The sequence below is a fragment of the Vipera ursinii genome (genome assembly GCF_947247035.1).
Source record: "Vipera ursinii genome assembly, chromosome: 7".
In the NCBI taxonomy this organism is placed as follows: domain Eukaryota; kingdom Metazoa; phylum Chordata; class Lepidosauria; order Squamata; family Viperidae; genus Vipera; species Vipera ursinii.
Window position 1 is genome coordinate 22,105,152 of NC_139521.1, and position 17,439 is coordinate 22,122,590.

Here is a 17,439-nt window from a genome sequence, read left to right on the forward strand (position 1 = left end):
TCAAAGAGCGGCGCCCCTGCCCATTCCGAGAGGTGCACGCGCACCTCTCCGAACGACCGGAGGTGCGCGCGTACCTCCGCGCGAATGGGCAGCGGTGCCGCTCTTTCAGGAAGCCCGCCGCGGCCCGTCTGTGAAGCTGCCGAAAGCGGCAGCTTAGCAGACGGGCCGCGGCAGCTTCCGCAAAGAGCGGCGCCCCTGCCCATTCCGAGAGGTGCGCGCGCACCTCTCCGAACGACCGGAGTTGCGCGCGCACCTCCCCAAACCTTTGGGGAGGTGCGCGCGTACCTCCGTGCGAAGGGGCAGCGGCGCCGCTCTTTAAGGAAGCTGCCGAAAGCGTGGAGTTGTCGTTGTTGTTTTCCCAGCAGTTACGTCCCCCAACTGTTGCAGCAGTACAAAGCCTGCCTTCCCGACCGACGACACGCGGCCGACGCCCCAAGGGACTTTAGCGAGGAAACTGAGGAAAGTTCGTTGCGCGGCTGCCCCTCCCCCCACCCCCGCCGGCCTCCTCTCCTCTCCTGCCGCTCGAGACGGGACGGGAAGCCCCGCCCGCTCAGCTTCTCAAACTTAAATTTCCAACGGGCAACTTCGACTTCCGCTTCGGGGGGGGGAAGCGCCCGGCCGAGTTTGCGCAGGGAGCCCGCCAGCGCGCGCTGCTGCGCACGAGTCTTTCCTCCCCCCTCCCCCCCGCCACCACTCCCAACTCCCGCCCGTCTCGAGAGTCTATAGGCGGGGGAGTTTTCCAAGCGCCGGAAACTTGTCCGAAAGTTCCGAGAAGCAAAAAAAAAAAAAAAAACACAACCTGCCCCACCCCGTTGCCAGCGGCGGCGTTTTTACGGGTTCGGCGTTGCTCGGAGTGAAGTGGCGTGAGGGAGTGAGTGAGGGAGGGGGCCATGTCCGGCGCCTCCAACGTAGCCGCTATGAAGAAAGTGGTGCAACAGCTGCGGCTCGAGGCCAGCGTGAGCCGCGTGAAGGTGAGCCCCGGAGTGGGGCGGAGACCCAAGGCCGCCCGCTCGCTCGCCGGCCCGTCGGAGCGCCTCGGCCGCCATTTGCGCACCTCGGGGGAGAAGGCTGCGTGGGCGCTCAGTTTACGGCAGTTTACGAAAGCGGCAGCTTCCTGAAAGAGCGGCACCGCTGCCCGTTCGCGCGGAGGTACGTGCGCACCTCCCCAAAGGTTTAGGGAGGTGCGCGCGCACCTCCGGTCGTTCGGAGAGGTGCGCGCGCACCTCTCGGAATGGGCAGGGGCGCCGCTCTTTGCGGAAGCTGCCGCGGCCCGTCTGCTAAGCTGCCGCTTTCGGCAGCTTCACAGACGGGCCGCGGCAGCTTCCTCAAAGAGCGGCACCGCTGCCCATTCGCGCGGAGGTACGCGCGCACCTCTCCAAAGGTTTGGGGAGGTGCGCGCGCACCTCCGCCCATTCGGGGAGGTGCGCGTGCACCTCTCCAAACGGGCGGTGCCACTCTCCATTTGGAGAGGTGCGCGCGCACCACTGCCCGTTGGAAGAGGTGCGCGCGCACCGGGCGGCTGGGAGCCGCAAGAGACGGCTCAAAGAGCCGCATGCGGCTCCGGAGCCGCGGGTTGCCGACCTGTGATCTAGGAGGACTCCCAAGTTGCGAGCCCTATCTATGGGGGGTAATAGTTCACCCCCCATAGAGAGAGATGGAATATCCGAAATAACCTGGGATGCAGATATGCAAAGCCACTCAGTCTTGTCGGGGTTGAGTTGAAGTCTGTTCCTCCCCATCCAGACCCGAACCGCCTCCAGGCAACGGGACATCACGTTGAGGGCATCACTGGGGTGGTTTGGGGTCGAAATGAAAAGCTGGGTATCATCAGCGTACTGATGATACCCAACTCCAAAACCACGAATGATCTCACCCAGCGGTTTCATATAGATGTTGAACAGGAGAGGCAAGAGGACCGACCCCTGAGGAACTCCACAAACGAGAGACCTCGAGGTCGACCTCTGCTCCCCTGTCAACACCGACTGCGAACGTCCCAGGAGATAGGAGGAGAACCACTGCAAAACCGTGCCTCCCACTCCCAATCCCCTGAGACGCCACAGCAAGATACCATGGTCGATGGTATCGAAAGCCGTGAGAGGTCTAATAGGACTAGGACAGAGGAATATCCCCTGTGCCGAGCCCTCCAGAGATCATTCACCAGCGCGACCAATGCCTTCTCCGTGCTGTACCCGGGCCTGAAACCCGATTGGTACGGGTCTAGATAATCCGCTTCATCCAGGACCAGAGAGAGCTGATGTGCCACCACACTCTCAACAACCTTCGCAAGAAAGCGAAGGTTGGAGACCGGACGAAAGTTGTTCAACACGGCTGGGTCCAAGGCAGGCTTCTTGAGGAGAGGCCTCACCACCGCCTCTTTCAAGACGGCGGGAAAACTACCCTCACTCAAAGAAGCCGATATAACTGCCTGGAACCAGCTTCGTGTCCTCTCCCGGGCTGCATAAACCAGCCAGGAAGGGCACGGGTCCAATAAACATGTGGTGGAGCTCAGCCTCCCCATAATCCTGTCCACTTCCTCCGGAGTCACAGAATCAAACTCCTCCCAGGTAATATCGACAAGACCGCCCGTGTCCTGATCGTCAGACTCTGCCCAGTCAGAGTCCAGACCGGTCCGAATCCAAGCAATTTTGTCCGACATGTTGGTTAAACTCCTCGGCACGACCCTGCAAGGGTTCCTCCCTCACCTCTTGATTAAGGAGGGAGCGAGTCACCCTAAACAGGGTGGCCGGGCGATTATCTGCGGACGCGATAAGGGTAGCAAAGTGATTAGACCTCGCCACCCTTATCGCAGCGAGATAAGACCTAATATAGGCTCTTAGTCACAATCGGTTGGATTCGGATCGGCTGGATCTCCAACCGCTCTCTAGGCCCCGTCTCCGACGCTTCATCTCCCAGAGCTCCGCGGAAAACCATGGAGCTCGACGGGATCTGCATCGGGTCAGGGGCCGCAAGGGTACAACTCGGTCAAGAGCCTCCGTGGCTGCCCTTTCCCAGGCTTCCACTAAGGCATCCGCCGAGTTGTGAGCGAAGGAGGCAGGTGGGGACCCCAGCGCTGCCTGGAACCTCTCAGGGTCCATTAAGCGTCTGGGGCGGTACCATCTAATTGGTTCGAAACGCCCACGGTGGGGAGTGGCAAAACGGAAGACCAGCCGCAGGAGATGATTATCGGTCCATGACAGGGGCGTAACAATTGGAGAGCCCCCACCAAGATCATCTAACCACCGTCCAGATAAGAAAATCAGGTCAAGGGTGTGGCCTCCCACATGAGTCGGTCCCGAAATTACTTGCGTCAGGTCCATGGCCGTCATGGAAGCCATGAACTCCCGAGCTAACTCAGATGATCAGGTATAATAGACAGGATGTGAGGAATCCCCTCACAGATCAATATTTTTAAAGTGTCCCAAACTAAACCCCACCCCACAGTTCATTTGGTCAGTTCCAGATCAGCCAAGCTCCAGGTGGTAAGCCCATTGTGGGAGAGGAAAGATAACAGTCCGTTTGCAGCAAGATCATTTCCACCCCCCTCACACTTCATTCAGAGAAATAAACCAGATTCCGGAGAGTTTCATTCCTCCCTTTTCCACCCCATTTCCTAGTTGCCTGTAAGATGAGAGGGAATGCCTAGTGAGAAAGCAATTGATTATATGTGATGGATAGCAGGCAGGCAGAATAAACAAAGTTTACATTTAAGGAAGGAAGTGAAAGCCATAAAGTTCCATGCCTGTTCCCTCTCCCCCTTGGGAACGGCAGGATCCAGGGGGAGATGAGGTTTGGGGTTAGCTCTGAGGAGATCATTAGAAATGAAATATAAATGGATTCTGACACCATCCCTTTTATCATTATTTTTAAAGTCTATATCAATATAATCATATGTACTTTTGTGCACATTACATAATCTATGCATGCCTTGGTGAAATGTCCTTTTATATACACACCTTTGCACACCAGGTAAAAGGAACTGGTTGTAGTAAGCAGATAAAATTATTACTGTTTCCTTCATCATAGATAACCAAGAGAGAAAAAGCAATATATGGGTAAACGAGATTATAGGTTAGCCAACGAATTCATATTACCCAATATGTAATATTACTATTTGTTTGAGGAGTGGAAAATAGAAGCCTACTCTGCCTAAAATGTGTTCTGTTCCAGCCTATGACCGGCTCTGTTTGAATGTCAGGGACAACCCCTTTTTATAATCAGCAAGCTGGAAAAACCCAACCAAATTTATTTACAAAGAAATCAAAAGTTCAAACAAAAGTTAAACAGGAATAACAGACCAAGACTCTAGCAGAAGATCTTCAAAGAGTTGCCTTCAGCAACCAGCACCTCCCACACCTTTCCCTTTTATCAGCAATCCCAAGGCGTGGTTTCTCATTGCCTTCTCCTCTTCTCACCGAGTAGCCTCATGGCCTTTCTCTGTTCTTCTCTGCTGGATTGCCTCCTGCTCCTAGCATCCCTGAATAGATCCAGCTGTGAATCATCTACGTCCAATACCTCGTGCTCACATGGCTGAGTTTGATGAGGAACATGATGGTAGGGGCCAGGCTGAGAGTCCTGCAGTGCATCAGAGCCTCCCTCTGACACCAAAGGCTCTCCAAACCCCTCCTCTTCAGAATCATCAGACTCAGCTGCCAGTATCACAGGCTGACGCTGAATCACAATACAAGGAGGAAAAGTATTCCAGGAAAATTCATTGCAGAACATTTATTAACTGCAAGTCTCACTCATTACCTTCTTCACACAACACACTTTGAACTCCCTGAGCTAACAACAGCACAAAACCCAAAAGACAATGCTTTCATGTTTCAGACTCAGATCTGAATTTTTTAGCATTCTTTTCTTATTGACAGCAATCAAAGGATGAATTTGATGACTGACAACTGCCAAAGTTGAAAAAATTCAAAGTACCTATCAGTTTATTGTACTTTAGCAACTCATGGGACTAAAGATGACAAGTTAAACTTCCATGGAGAAAGTGAGGCTTGGAAGCAAACAATGCTTTCTTTGAGACCTCACAAATGTACCAAGCAGACAAGCAGATGGGGAGAAGCAACTTAGCAGCTATAAGACACAAGTGATTTAGGGGGACCAACATGTGAGAAAATATCTTGTTGACCTTAACTTCTATTTTTGTGAGACAACCTCTGGATCCTGGTATCTGAATTTCAAAAGTCCCAATACAATAATTTATTCATTTATTTATTTCTCAAAAGTTTCATGGATGTCCACCTATACAATGAAACAAGACCCCTATAAAAAATCTCAATTCTTTTGAAATAACATTAACCTAAAGACATCCCAGACCTCCAAAAAATAAACATCCTGGCCCTGATGGACATTAAGACCATCTATCTGCCCTATTGTAAGCCCACCTGCTTTGGAGATCCTCCCAAACTTTAAAAAGTTTTTTTCCAGAGACATATGCCTGGTTCCTTTTCTGGTCTTTCTAGTATCAAGGATATATCTAGTTTTTAAGTTTGAGGAAGGTGAATCAGTTTTGTGGTTCAACAACTCCTGGTATTATTCATTATTCTGTCCTTATTTCTAACAGTGCAATTTCTAATACTCCAACTTTGAGACAGCGAAGTTTAGAAAGCTGCTGCTCAAAACATGGGAAGGTTTAGAAAGCTGCTACACAAATATTCAAAACTTTGTTTATTTGCATTGTTTTAGACTTAAACAAAAACAAAATGAAAGTGAAGTTGATAAACCATATTACTAAGTTACTGCAATAGAAACACAAAGAAACTTGATTTATGCAGAAAGAACTTCATCTCTTCGTATAAAGAAACAGACCTAAACCAAGGCTTTTTATTTATTATAAGGCTTTTGAAAAATATAAAAATAAATACCAAAAAGGAAAGCTTTTCTGGGGGTGGGGGAGGGGGAGGGGGAAGAATGGGATTCTTTGTACCATTGGCTGTTAAAATCTCCTTCACATCTTCCCTGGATAACCACAATTCCACCTGTCCATGTTTTTAGTTGGTATAAAATCAATATCAATTTTGGTGCACTCACCTGCAACCTAATCAACAGTGGGTCAAAATGGTGATGCTTGCAAAAAAGGGTGGATCTTTAATCATGCATTCATGGCCACCATCTTGAATTTTTCATACCTTTCCTGGGGATGCTCCAGTGCAAATTCCATTTTCACAGGATGTTACTGATGCCCTGATATCTCTTAAAATTATGTAAGGGTGAAGTTTGTGTCCTAATGCATATTTCCCCTCTCAACCTCTTTCTAGATGCTCTTGTTAGCTTCTCATTGCCAGGCAATTAATTATTTTAATAAAGGTTGTGTCCTATTGAAAACTGTAGAACAGTACAGCTATTGCTTTTAAAAAGTAACTCATATTTTCACTACAGTTCTTAAGCAACTCACAGATATATGGATACTCTTACAGTATATGATTAAACTAATGCCAAACTGACCATCTCTCTTTCAATGTAGAATGACAGAAACAGATGATATAACTACTTTAGCCATCAATACATAGCCAGGAATTTTTTGATCATAGGATGGGAACAATCATGAATGCATAATATGGAAAATTCAATATTGAATGACCACTTTAAGTAATGGATAGGTTTACAAGCCCCACTTATCTGATTACTAACTTGGGGGTGGCTCTTTTTCTTGTCCTTCAAGGCCATTCTCTATGTCCTCTATAAATATCTATGGAGAGAAATGACATCCCCCATTTCATCCATGTGACATCATTTACAAATTCTACCCTCTGCCATCCTCAATATTATTCTACCTGATAAGACAAAAATAAGAGAGCCACCTAGAATAGTCCACGGTGAGACAGTTGGCAAATAAATTTAACAAATAAATAATCAGAGAGTAAGATTATTCAGAAATCAGATCTCTCAAAGTAGAACAAGTTAACTTTTGATGCACCACCATCTTGCCTCAAAAACACTTTTTGTTCTGGCGGAAAGTGCCATCTTCTTCTAAAACCTTTTCCACAACTCTTCTTTCTTGTGATTTAGCAAAATACACATACACACATATAAGCCCAAAACTATTCACAAGAAAATCATTCCACTTTTCTGTTGGTTTGGCACAGTGAGTTTCTCTTAAAACATAAATTCAAACTAGATGTTGTGGTTCCTCAACTGCCAGCAGATCCGGCAGCCAAGTCAGATGAATCAAATGAGGGGGAAAGGGTGCCTGGGTTCACAAGGGAGTCTGCAGAAGGCTCTGAGGAGGAAGAAGATTCAGAGCCAGACACAGAGCTGGGCCCATCTACTCTCACTCAGGTAGAGAGACAGCTGTGTTGGGGGCCTGAACTGAGTGAAGAGGAGGAACAGCTGGGGCCTGTCCCAGATGCACATATGTGCTGAGAGGAGAGGCATGCAGGACAATGAAGGGCGGTAGGGCGACTCTCCAGGAAAAGTAAGAGACTTTAAGAAGCCACGCCCTGGCTGGACTATAAAGAAGAGAGGTGTGGGAAGCGCTGGTTGCCACAGGCAACTGTTCATGCTCCGATATTTTGTTTCTCTGTCGGATTTCTTTTGTCAGGACTCTTTGCTAATTATCCAGGTTTGTCAGATTTCTTTGTGTTTGGTTTGAATTGCTAATTGAGCCTTCTGGCTGAGAATTCAGAGACTTTGTACTTATCACAGCCAAGTGCGAACAGAAACTGCTACTATTTGATTTAACACCTAAGGACTGGTTATTTGGAGTTTATTCCATAAACACCTTGTTAAAATAAAAAGAGATTTTCTTTACAAGTAAGCTGTTGAGTAGCACTCGCAAAGGCTGGGTCAGAACACTACACTGCTTTACAAAACTGCCATCTCAGAAAGGATCTCCTTGTATTTTTCAAAGCCAAATTAATATTTAATATATACCTACCTTGAGGGAAATAATTTGGCTGAACCATGCAGAGGAAAGTGTGAACAATGCGGAACAAAATCCCTATTGTTCCAGGCTCATAGTAAGTGTTGGTGTTGTATATCTTGTGAGGAACATACCCAAAATCCAGAGTTTCAGAAGGCAGTTGGGGCAAAGGCTGCAATTCAGAAATTGTTCTCCCACAGAATAATAAAAGAAGCAATAAACAAACTTCTCTAGCCATGGTTGACCAAACTCATAGACAGAGGCAGAACTGAGGTGAGGAACACTCTTGAGATGAGATGAGCTTTGCTGGGCATACACTTCAAAATGCTTTTCTCTGAGCTCTTCATAGGAATCTGGTTAATAAAAAGAGAAAAAAGCTGTTTAAAAAGTGTCATCTCAATCCTGGAAATCAGCAGATTCCCTGTCCCAGCATGGATATAATATCCTATGAAATTTTAAATATCTGATATCTTAGGATGAGGCATATTGGAAAAGATCTGTGCCAGATCTGTACAAAGGGAAGAAGGAACCACCATTAGGTTCCTGTACAAAACTAAAATTTAGAATTGTTCTACTGTTTACATTTTTCATCATTAAAAATGGGGTCTGGGATTAACCAATCATTAACCTTGGATTTACATCTACAGATGCAACATTTGCTATTTTAACATGAGAATGGCAATTAAATAAAAATCTGTGCCTTTTTTCTTTTTCCCTAAGTCTCCACAGTACACTGTAAAGCAGTGGAAAAATCAATGCAATGGATTGTGGATTTCTTAGCAGAATTTCCACTGCGGTATAGTCTCTTTCAAGTAAAACCTGGTAAGTTTAAGAACAGGATGGTGTAGTTTTCATGGCAACCAACCCCAATCAAGGATTTCTGGAGGCAGTTGGTGCAATGTTGTGGCATCACCTTCTTCTGAAATAGCTTTTCAACTTTCTGTCAGTCTTCCATTCAAATACTAACCAGGGTTGATCCTGCTTAGCTTCCAAATCCAGAGAAGGGCTTCAGGCCACTGACATCTGCTGACATGTAGAAAGTGGTAATTTTTATATACAAACAAATATTTTATTGCATCACAGTACAGTATAGTTACTGGGCTACATCTTAAAATGGAACATGTTGATAAATATTCCCAGATTATTTCAACAATGATCTGTCAAATTCAAAATTTAGGCAAATACTATCTACAGACCTCACTTTCGGAGTTGCTAAGGTACCACACAAAGGGGATCCTGGGACTATGTCTCCCACCCAGCCAATACCAATTGCAATGGGCCCTGAAGGGAGAAGAACCACCATAAAATGGGGCTACCACCTCCAACCCTCAGAGACATTCTAGAAAGACATTGTAGTTAATGGAATTTGTTGTTAGTTGTGAAGTCGTGACTGAACCATCCCGACCCCATGGACAACATTCCTCCAGGCCTTCCTGTCCTCTACCATCTTCTGGAATCCATCAAGAAGTGCAATGTTGATTGCACAACTTCCATCCCTGATCCCCCAAAGGCCATTAACAAGCATGACCAAGGCTGTCTGAATATTGAATTCTGGCCTAAAACTTGGCTGAAAGCGATCTAGATTCGTCTGGACACTTCTTAACAACTTTCTGTAAAAAAGGAAAGTTGGAGACACTGACCAATCCACTGCATGGACCCACCTATGGATCTCCTCCCTGGCCACCTAACAATCCAGGAACAATCCTAGGTGCAACAAACCGGTGGCCAAACTAACCACACAGGGAACCTCTCCACTTCTTCAGGAGTTGCTGACTCAAACTCTTTCCAGACCCTACCACTAGACTTGTTTTCTTGACAACCCTGTGAAGCAAGCTGGAATGAGAGGGAGGGGTATTTCCAGTCTCACATCTCCCTATTCACAGCTCACACTATTCTGTAATTCAATAAAGACAAATTTGGAAACAGGAGCATTTATATCTCAGTACTTGTTGCATTCACACATTGAGCCTACCCAGGTCAGTGACAGAACCCATTTGCATAGTCACAGTAAGTGCTAACTCTGATTTCTTTAGATTTTCTTGAGGGAGAGTAGCTTTTGCAAACCCAGCCCTTTTGCTAAGTCTATAGGTCAATATGATGCACAGACCCAAAAGAGGGTTAATTGTATGACTAAGTTAAATGTCTCCTAGGAATGCATCTCTCCCTTGAAAGGTGAACAAGGAAGCAAATCAGGTATTTCTAATTCATGCACACCTGAATCCAAATTATACAATTTTACCGGACATAAATGGTCTCTGTGCGTGCGCGCATAACTCGTATCCTCTCACCTTTTTGTTTAAAATTTTTTGCCCTTTTTTCAGAGCCAAGCCCTCACGCCCACTGCACCACGAGCCCAGCAGCTTTTCCCCGAGGTGGGATGGAGGGGGGGGGGTTTCCAAGCTCTATCGCCTCGCGCGGCTTTCCATGTTCCCGCTGCACCAGAGAAAGCAACGCCCCGCCGAATCAAGTGTTCACGTAGGATCCGCGCTCTCCCCGGTGAGCAGCTCTGCAACCCAGCGCCCGCGGGATCCCTTGAACGTTTCCCGGAAAGCGAGCGCTTCCTCGTAAGTATAACGCAGCGAAGCCGGCCGGGCAGCCGCAGCTCCGAACACACCCGCTGCCGGCTCTTCCTGCCGCAGAAGTCCGGCGCTCCTATTCCGGAAGCGGGGCCGAAGCCCCCCTTGGCACTCACCTGCGATGGCTCCAACACGCTTCGCTTGCCTCAGCTCTCCGCGTGCAGCAGCTGGACGGGCGCTCAGCTGAGCGAGCTCTGCTCGTCCCCGGGCGACTCCTTAGTCTTAGTGAGTGGCTGTCCCGCGGTGAGCGCGCCTGGGAAAAACAGGGGTGGGATGTGGCCGGGCGGAACTACCCCCGCCAAGCCAGTGCCGGCTGGATCGGGGCAAAGGCTCGGTCGGAGGAGCGAAACTCTGGCGCCAACTCCACCGCCGCTCGCAAAGCAGCCGGGAAGAGCCAGTCTGAGCAGCCCGAGTCGGTCCCGGGAGGCGCTGGGACAGCGCGCACGAAGAGGCAGGGGGTTTGCCGCAAGCAGCGGGCTCGAGAGCCGGCCCAGGCTCTGCCCGCGGCGGATGAGGGCTGGGTTGCGGTTCGGGGGAAATCAGAGAGCAAGGAGTTTCCCAAGGTGCGGGCGGAGATGCGGGCGAACCCAGCTGGCAAAGCAGGATGCTACTCTGGCGCACAAAGCAGGGCTGGGGCTGAGTGTGAAGCCCTAATTAAACTACAGCTTGATGAGATACCGTTGGTCACTCCTCCCCACCATCCCCAGTGAGGAGGCTGAAACCACAGGCTTCAGGCTTCCCTTGGTTCTATTCAAACAATCCCCATTAATAGGAGAACCAGCACTTTTGCTGCTCCTCTGTATGCATCTAACCTCAGTGTGAGGTCTCGCCTCAGCTGTTCCCTCAAGAAAGTAGAATTCTTGAATAAGATCTTTTATTGAAAGAAAGTGATTGCAGAGAAGACAGGATCTGAAGTTCCCACGCAAAAGTGTTAGGTTAAACCCCATTGTTCAAAACCACTCCCAACTGCCCAGCCCATGGTGAGCCAATCCAGAGGTGAGAAGGTGTTGTGGGAACTCTGAGTGGAGAAGGTGATAACAAGTTGTTCTCAAGTGCGGCAGCCTTGGTTCTTCAGAGATTTAGAATAGAGTAGAGCTGGAAGGGACCTTGGAGGTCTTCTAGTCCAGCCCCCTGCTCAAGCAGGAGAACCTATACCAGAGGTATCAAACTGCTGGCACATGGGCTGGACGTGTCACCAGGAAACTGCACCTACCCCATTGCTGGCAATGAGAAAAAACTTATGTCATGTGATGTCACATGACATTGCGAGTTTGACATATCTGACCTATACCAGTTAAGACTGTCTAGCCTCTTCTTAAAAACCTCCAGTGATGGAGCACCCATGATTTCTGAAGGCAAGCTGTTCCACTGGTTAATTGTCCTCACTATTAGGAAGTTTCTCCTTAATTCCCGGCTGCTTCTCACTTTGATCAGTTTCTAATGATTGTTTCTTGTCCTGCCCTCTGATGGTTTGGAGAATAATTTGACCCCCCCCCTCCTCTTTTTGGCAGCCCTTCAAATACTGGAATACTGCTATCATGTCACCCCTATTTCTTCTTTTCTTTAGACTAGCCAAACCCAAGTCCTGCAGCTGTTCTTCATATGTTTTAGTCTCCAGGCCTTTGATCATCTTAATTGCTCTTCTCTAATTTTTTTCCAAAGTCTCAACATCTTTTTTGTAGTATGGTGACTAAAAGTGGTTGCAGTATTCCAGGTGTGGTCTTTGTTAGACGTATGTTTAAGCCTACCTGGTTGGGTTGGAAATATATAAGCCATGATGTATGATATCACTTTAAATGTGATGATTGGCCAAGGGTGTGTTTGCCTCCCAATGGCCATAAGAGGGAGCTAGGGATGTAGTTTCTCTCTGCTCTCTGTTTTTTCACTGTTAGTTACTCTGTTACTGCTATTGTTGGTTTGCTACTGTGTTAAACCTGAACAACTTGTGTTTTGACCTTTGGACCAGTAAGAAGACTTTGTATTTGGAATACTCCTTGGACTGTTACTATTGTTTATCTGTTCTTTACACGTGTATGACCTGGACTGTTTATTTTTGACTGTGCTTTGTATTACATCACAAAGTAAAGTATTTTGTTTTTCACACCTCAATATATCTGTGTGGTTACTGTGTGAACGTTGCTGCTCTCAGTAGCAGCAGTAGACCTTTTTTGTCTGTGCAACTTCTTGTTAGATCTCTGCACAATTCCTGACAGTCTTACTAGGGTTTTATAAACCGGTACTAATACTTTGCGTGATCTTGATTCTATGCATCTGTTTATACAAACCAGGATAGTATTAGCTTTTTTGGCGGCGGCTGCACACTACTGGCTCATGTTCAAGTGATTGCCCGCTAGGACTCCAAGGTCCCTCTCACAATTACTGTTTTTGAGACAGGTCTTGCCTAATCTGTATTTAAAAATCTGTATTTGATTTTTCATGCCTAAATGTAAAACTTTGCTTTCCTCCACATTAAAGTTCATTTTGTTGGATAGGGCCCATTGTTCAAGTTTGTCAAGATCTTTTTGGATCCTGAGCTTGTATTCTGGGATGTTGGGTATCTCTGCCAGTTTAGTGTCATCTGCAAATTTGATGAGTTCCCCTTCTATTCCTTCATCTAAGTAAATTATAAAGATATTGAAGAGTACTAGGCCTAAGACAGAGCCTAGTGGTACCCCACTGCTTACTTCTCTCCATGTGGATGTAGTACCATTGAGGACTACTCACTGAGTACGGTTTGTCAGCCAGCTACAAATCCATCTGGTGATGATGTTGTCTATTCCGCCTCTTTCTAGCTTAGAAGTAGGTTGTGGTCTACTTTATCAAATGCCTTCCTGAAATCTATCTCAATGGCATTTCACTGGTCTACTAATTTAGTCACTTTATCAAAGAAATAACTTTGGTTTGGCATGATCTGTTTTTAACAAACCCGTGCCGGCTACTAGTTATAACTTTGTCTGCTTCTAGTTGTTCGCAGATCTGTTTTTTGATTATCTTTTCCAGTATCTTCCCAGGTATTCTTTTTAATTAAAAAGTTTTACAAATACATTATAAACATAAGACCCACCCCACCCCCACCCAATTTCCCCTCCCTCCCCCTCCCCCTCCGACTTCCCAGAGCGTAATACAGGGTATTAACCCTAACAATCTTAAACAATAATATGCTAACTAACTATAATAACACTTTAAATCCTATCGAACTTTAACTCTCCTTAAAAATAACTAAATAATAATAAATCTTATAAATCTACTACTTACTCAAATGCTAAATGAAACTTTTTGGTCCCATATTTATTCTGAATAAAATCAATCCATCTTCTCAATTCCAAGATATATCTTTGTTGCGAATGGTCTTTCAAATATGCTGAAATGTTTGCCATTTCTGCCAGGTTTGAAACTTTTAAAGTCCATTCTTCTATAGTAGGCAAATCCTCCTTCTTCCAATATTGCACTACCAAAAGTCTTGCTGCCATTATTAAATACAACATCAATTTAGTTTCTATAGCAGTACAGTCTATAGTAATACCCAGCAAAAATAATTGTGGAGAAAACTTTATCTTTTTCTTAAATATCTTCTGCATATTCCACCAAATTTTAATCCAAAAAGCTTTAACTTTTTTACAAGTCTACCATATATGATAATACATTGCATCATCACAACCACACCTCCAGCATTTAGGCTGATAATTTGGATACATACATGCCAATTTCTTAGGATCTAAATGCCATCTATAAAACATCTTATAAAAATTCTCTCTTAAATTTTGTGCCTGTGTAAATTTTACATTTATGACCCAGATTTTTCCCCAAGTATCCATCGCTATAGGTTCTTGAATATTCTGGGCCCATTTTATCATACAATCTTTAACAAGTTCCATTTCTTTTTTTTTTTATTGAAAAGTTTTAAAATACAATTTTCCTTTGAAAAACCCCCCTTCCCCCTCCCTCCTCCCCTCCCTACCTCCCCCCTATCTCCCCCCCTCCCCCTCTCCCTCCTCCCTCCCCTGCCTCCCCCCCTCTACTTCCCCTCCTCCCCCCTCCCCCCCCGACTTCCCAGAGCAAAATACAAGGTATATATCTAAAAAGCAATCATAAACAATCATATACTAACAATTATAAACTCTAAAATCCATCACTCTCTAGCTTATATAGTGTAAACCAATCCTTAACAATACTAAATATGTATAAAAAACTAAAATAAAAGAAAACTAGCATCATTCCCATCTATGTTCTTCCACAATTCACTATTACCTAGACATATTCTCACTTACACATCACAAGCACCTATCCCTATTAACCTCTCTAGCCAAAATAGGCTATAATAGATAGTTCTTACACAAATTAACCCGCATTAACCCACAAAACTTTCTTCCTCTTCCTCTGTAGTAAATTGTCCATTAATTCCAAATTGAACATTCTGTTACCAGACATATCATCCCAAAACTCTTAAAAACACAACTACCACTTGACTATAAGTATATTGTGGAAGTTCCATAGATTTCTACTGGTCTTATTTCTTTTTTGAGCGTTTTAAGGCAGCACGCGTCACTCTCTGTTCTCTAGGATCATCCAAAAGAGTTGCAGCTTGATCTCCTCCTGTACCCTTCTCGTCTATCTGTCCATCTTCATCCTCTTGATGTTCTCCTTCTCCAGATCCCTCTGCAGCTTCCAGAAGTGTTGATGGGGTTGCTTTTAAAACATTGTTGTAAAAATCATGCGCTTGCTTCACAGTACCCAAACAGTACCTTTTGCCATCATACATGAAGCTCAACCCAGCTGGGATCTCCCATCTGAACCTTATATCTCTTTGCTTGAGCTCTTGCACAAGAAATATAAAGTCCTTCCTTCTCTTTAAAATCTTTGGAGGAATTTCTTTTAGAACCAAAACTTCTTGACCAGCAATCACAACTTTAGTATCATAGGCAGCTTGTATAACTTCATCTCTAATTTCCCTTTTTACAAAATAAACCACCACATCTCTAGGCAACTTTCTCTGCTTAGCAATCCACGAATTCACACGAAACACTTTGTCCATGCCTTGTTTTATTTCAGATGCTGGATGGTTCAATACCCCCTCAAAAGCCTCAGAAACCAGCTGCTTTAGATCTTCCTTAATATTCTCTTTTAGGCCTCTAATTCTAACAGCAAACTGCATCTGGTAAAATTGAGCCAAACTCTGTTCGCTATCCATTTTGTCTTTTAAATCTTCAATTTCCAATACTTTTGCTTCTAATATAGCATTCCTTTGAGTCAAGTCTTCCACTTGATCATCCAGCACCTCCACACATTTAGCTACTTTATGCACTGAGGACAAAATGTCTACCTTCATCTCTCTAAGTTTCTGCTCCATCCTTTCTTCCATTCTCTGCTCCAATTTCTCCAATTTCTCCTCCATCTGTGCAAATTTAACACCCATTGACTCCAAAATTAACTGGGTATGTTTTTCAAGATCCTTCGATGTCAATACATCAGGAGAATGCAACGCCTGCAGTAATGATTGTTGTTGCACCGGAGAATTTCCAGCACTCCAAAAAGTTCTAGGGGGAGGTTTAGCCGCCATCTTTTACTTACAATTGTGACGCACTTTCACTTTAAGTTTTAAGCAAAGTCCATCAAGCTTGAGAGTAAAATAAAATAATCCTCTTCATCTCTTCATCTTTCCCTCTTGTACTGCTCTGCCTGCTCTTTTCCTTTCATAGTCTCTCCTTCAAGCAGGGATGGTCGCAGACGCCTGGCTCTGCTCCATAAAGTCCGGAGCAGAGACGCTAGCCAGCTGGGAGCAGCCCAGGCTATGGGGGAGTTCAATCCTTCAGCCGCCCAAGCTCCAAGCTCAGGCGGCCCCGGAGAACTCGACCCCTACCTGGGGGCTCACCCCCTCCTCTTCTCCCGAGGAGGGGGCTTCAAATTCGCCCAAACAGCTGATCGGCGCTGTTTCGGGCGAAAAATCACACAGCTGAGCCGCGGGCAGCCCGGGAAGGCTGTCTCCGGTGCCGCGGAGCCACCGGAAGTCCTCAACAAGTTCCATTTCTGAATCTATTTGTATCAATGCATTATATATCCTTCTTTGATCTCTAATTTGTTTAACCAAATTTTCATCTACTATGGAAATACCAATTTTCTGATCCTGTTTCCAGCTTGTAACTGCCCATACTGAAACCAAGTTTGTACTATCTTTTCTTCTTTTAAAATATTAAATGGCTTTAATTGCCATACATTTCTTTTCAATCTAAGAATTTCTTTATATGTAATCACATCATGCTTAAATCCCACATTTATATTTTCTATCACATGTTTAGGTATTGCCCAAATTGGAATTTTAAAATTCAACTAATAACGATATTTTTTCCAAACTCGCAAAAGGCCATATCTTAATATATGTGTCTTAAAAACATTATCCACTTTTTTTCATACATAAATAAGCATGCCAACCATATAAAAAATCATATCCTTCAATATTCAATAATCTCCCTTGTGTTAAATTAAACCAATTACTAATTGATGATAATGCTGCAGCCTCGTAGTATAATTTAAAATTGGACATTTTATGACCACAACTTTATTATTTATTTATTTATTTATTACATTTTTATACCGCCCTTCTCCCGAAGGACTCAGGGCAGTGAACAGGGCAATAAATACAAAACAGAATACAAAAGTTAAAAACAAATTAAATAAATGCCCAAGGTTAAAACAATAATTAAGACATATTAAAACCCCAACCCTAACCCATCAGACCAGGTCAGACTGCTCAAATAGATACGTTTTTAGATCGCGCCGGAAGGAGCGAAGGTCAGGGGCCGTCCGGAGCTCAACCGGCAAGCGGTTCCAAAGGTCTGGCGCGCCCACAGAGAACGCTCTCCCCCTGGGGGCCACCAATCGGCATTCTTTGATCGGAGGCATCCTGAGGAGGCCCTCTCTGTGGGAGCGCACTGGACGGAGGGAAGATGATGCCGGCCGCAGGTGTTGCCGTAGGTAATCTGGACCCATGCCATGTAGGGC

The 17,439-nt window shown here is 45.4% G+C and overlaps 1 protein-coding gene and 1 long non-coding RNA gene across 2 annotated transcripts in view; both read right to left on the reverse strand.

Annotated features, from left to right (window-relative positions):
- PROM1 (prominin 1) overlaps positions 1–8,105 on the reverse strand; it is a gene marked incomplete at its 5' end in the record, with an annotated part of 294,047 nt that extends 285,942 nt beyond the window's left edge. The window contains one exon of the mRNA XM_083366948.1: positions 7,883–8,105. Within this exon, the coding sequence (XP_083223074.1) occupies positions 7,883–8,105 (223 nt within the window). The remainder of the gene's footprint in view (positions 1–7,882) is intronic.
- Positions 8,106–8,199: 94 nt separating this feature from the next.
- Positions 8,200–10,584, reverse strand: LOC310642955. The gene is made up of 3 exons (XR_014492994.1): positions 10,560–10,584; positions 8,733–8,890; positions 8,200–8,220 (listed from the first exon to the last, which is right to left on the reverse strand). It is a non-coding gene; the product is annotated as an uncharacterized lncRNA (long non-coding RNA).
- Positions 10,585–17,439: the final 6,855 nt, after the last annotated feature.